The sequence below is a fragment of the Octopus bimaculoides genome, chromosome 6 (genome assembly GCF_001194135.2).
Source record: "Octopus bimaculoides isolate UCB-OBI-ISO-001 chromosome 6, ASM119413v2, whole genome shotgun sequence".
Taxonomy (NCBI): domain Eukaryota; kingdom Metazoa; phylum Mollusca; class Cephalopoda; order Octopoda; family Octopodidae; genus Octopus; species Octopus bimaculoides.
Window position 1 is genome coordinate 77002869 of NC_068986.1, and position 2011 is coordinate 77004879.

At 34.1% G+C, this 2011-nt stretch overlaps 1 protein-coding gene across 1 annotated transcript in view; it reads left to right on the top strand.

Moving 5' to 3' along the window:
• Positions 1 to 620: 620 nt before the first annotated feature.
• The window catches only part of LOC106869694 (uncharacterized), a 51338-nt gene continuing 49947 nt past the window's right edge, over positions 621 to 2011 (top strand). Inside the window, exon 1 of the mRNA XM_014915533.2 lies at positions 621 to 1122. Within this exon, the coding sequence (XP_014771019.1) occupies positions 912 to 1122 (211 nt within the window). The 5' untranslated portion in view covers positions 621 to 911. The remainder of the gene's footprint in view (positions 1123 to 2011) is intronic.

Here is a 2011-nt window from a genome sequence, read left to right on the forward strand (position 1 = left end):
TATATATATATATATATATATATATATATATATATAGTATATATATATACTTTGAAGAGAAGATCGAACGATAAAAATCAGACCCTGTGGAATTGAAATCACAATCTCAGAAGCGTATCAAATTAAATATGTGACCTCATCTATCTACTTCTTCTAACTACTTCTTCTAACTGGCGGTCTGTTCTAACCGCACCAACAGAATTAGATACAGCGTGGGCCAAAAGTTACGAACCAAAATATCTGACATTTGTGATGAAAATATAAAGCGTGGGTTTAGAAATGTGCAGTAATATAACAGAAGTTTTACTCATGGTGCGTGAATTTTGGTCCATCTAGTACAAAGTATAAACTAGAATCGTTGAAAATTAGAATTAACTTTGAAATAAAATATATAAAAAAAAGTATTCATTTTATTTTTGTTTTATTTTAAGTTTTTATTTTAAGTTTTATTCTTATTTTTATTTATAACTTTATTTTTAAGTTTTATTTCAAGTTTTATTCTTTTTCTCTTTCTCTTTGTCGTCTTTCTAATTTTATTTATATATTTATTTATCTCACATCGGCCTTTTGGAGGAGAAACCTTGTGGGCGTGGCTTTTTCACACAATTAGGTTCAGTTGTAAACGTTTGTATCATTGCATTTTTTTTTTCTTTCTTATTCTATATCGCCCACTCATATTCTCTTTACCTTACACATTTGACTTCTTCCGAGCTTACATTGAGCAGACTTCTCTTAGCTAGTGGGGAAGATTAATAATATACAACTATATAATAAACCCGTATTATCACCAGTAACATCTTCATCACCACCATCATCAGAAACTACAAGAACAGGACAATAAGATTAAGTAAAAAAAAAAATAAGGAAAACAACCAACACTTTTTCCTGATTACTTTTGAGAAAAATTAAAAATGCCAACCAAAATTGTAATTAGTTCCTCAAATTCCCGATGGATCAATATTGCCTTAGCTTTCCTTTTACTAGGTCTGCTTCTGTTCATCATTGGTTTTTCAACCTCACACTGGGTGGTTTACGGCCAACAGCATACCGGTCTTTGGGAAAAATTTTTCTGCACTCGCCAAGTGTGTTATGAAGTCAGCGCCGTCAGTCGACACAATGCAGGTAGGTCTGGTTTTCTCCTAAATTAATATTGTGCACCTTTCTTTTAGTGCCATGTTTAGTTCTTTACCATTTTTGAGCGTACCGATGTGCGCCGTGCTCCTTTAAGGATTATGTACACACACACACACACACACACACACACACAACACACACACATACACGCATACACAGATACCCCCCCACTCTCTCTCACATTTATGTGCGCGTGTCATTATGTGCATATATTTATATATATGTACGTGTGTATGTATGTATGTATGTATGTATGTATATATACACACACACATAAATATTCCTTTATACTATGGGCACAAGGCCTGATATTTTGGGGATGCATCGACCTCAGTGCTCAATGGAACTTATTTGAAAAGCAAATAGTTATGTGTTTATTATACTTCGACGGAATAATATACAAATAAATATCAATATGCATATATACATACACGCTCGCACTGGCAGTCACATACAAAGAGAGAGAGAGAGAGAGATAGAGGGAGAATGAAAGAGAGAGGGGGAGTGGGGGAGGGGTAATCACTCGATTTAACGGGTTAATTACAAGAGAAGTGTCCCCAAAAATGCTGGACATTCGTTAAGTCGAAGATATCTTTTATCTTTTACTTGTTTCAGTCATTAGACTGCGGCCATGCAGGGGCACCGCCTTGAATTTTTAGTCGAATGAATCGACACCAGTACTAATTATTTTTTAAAGCCTGGTGCTTATTCTTTCGGTTTATTTTTGCCAAACCACTGTTACGGGGACGTAAACACACCAGCACCAGTTGTCAAGCAGTGGTGGAGAACGAACACAGACTCAAAGACACATATAGATATATGCATACGTATATATATATATATATATATATATATATATATATATATATATATATAT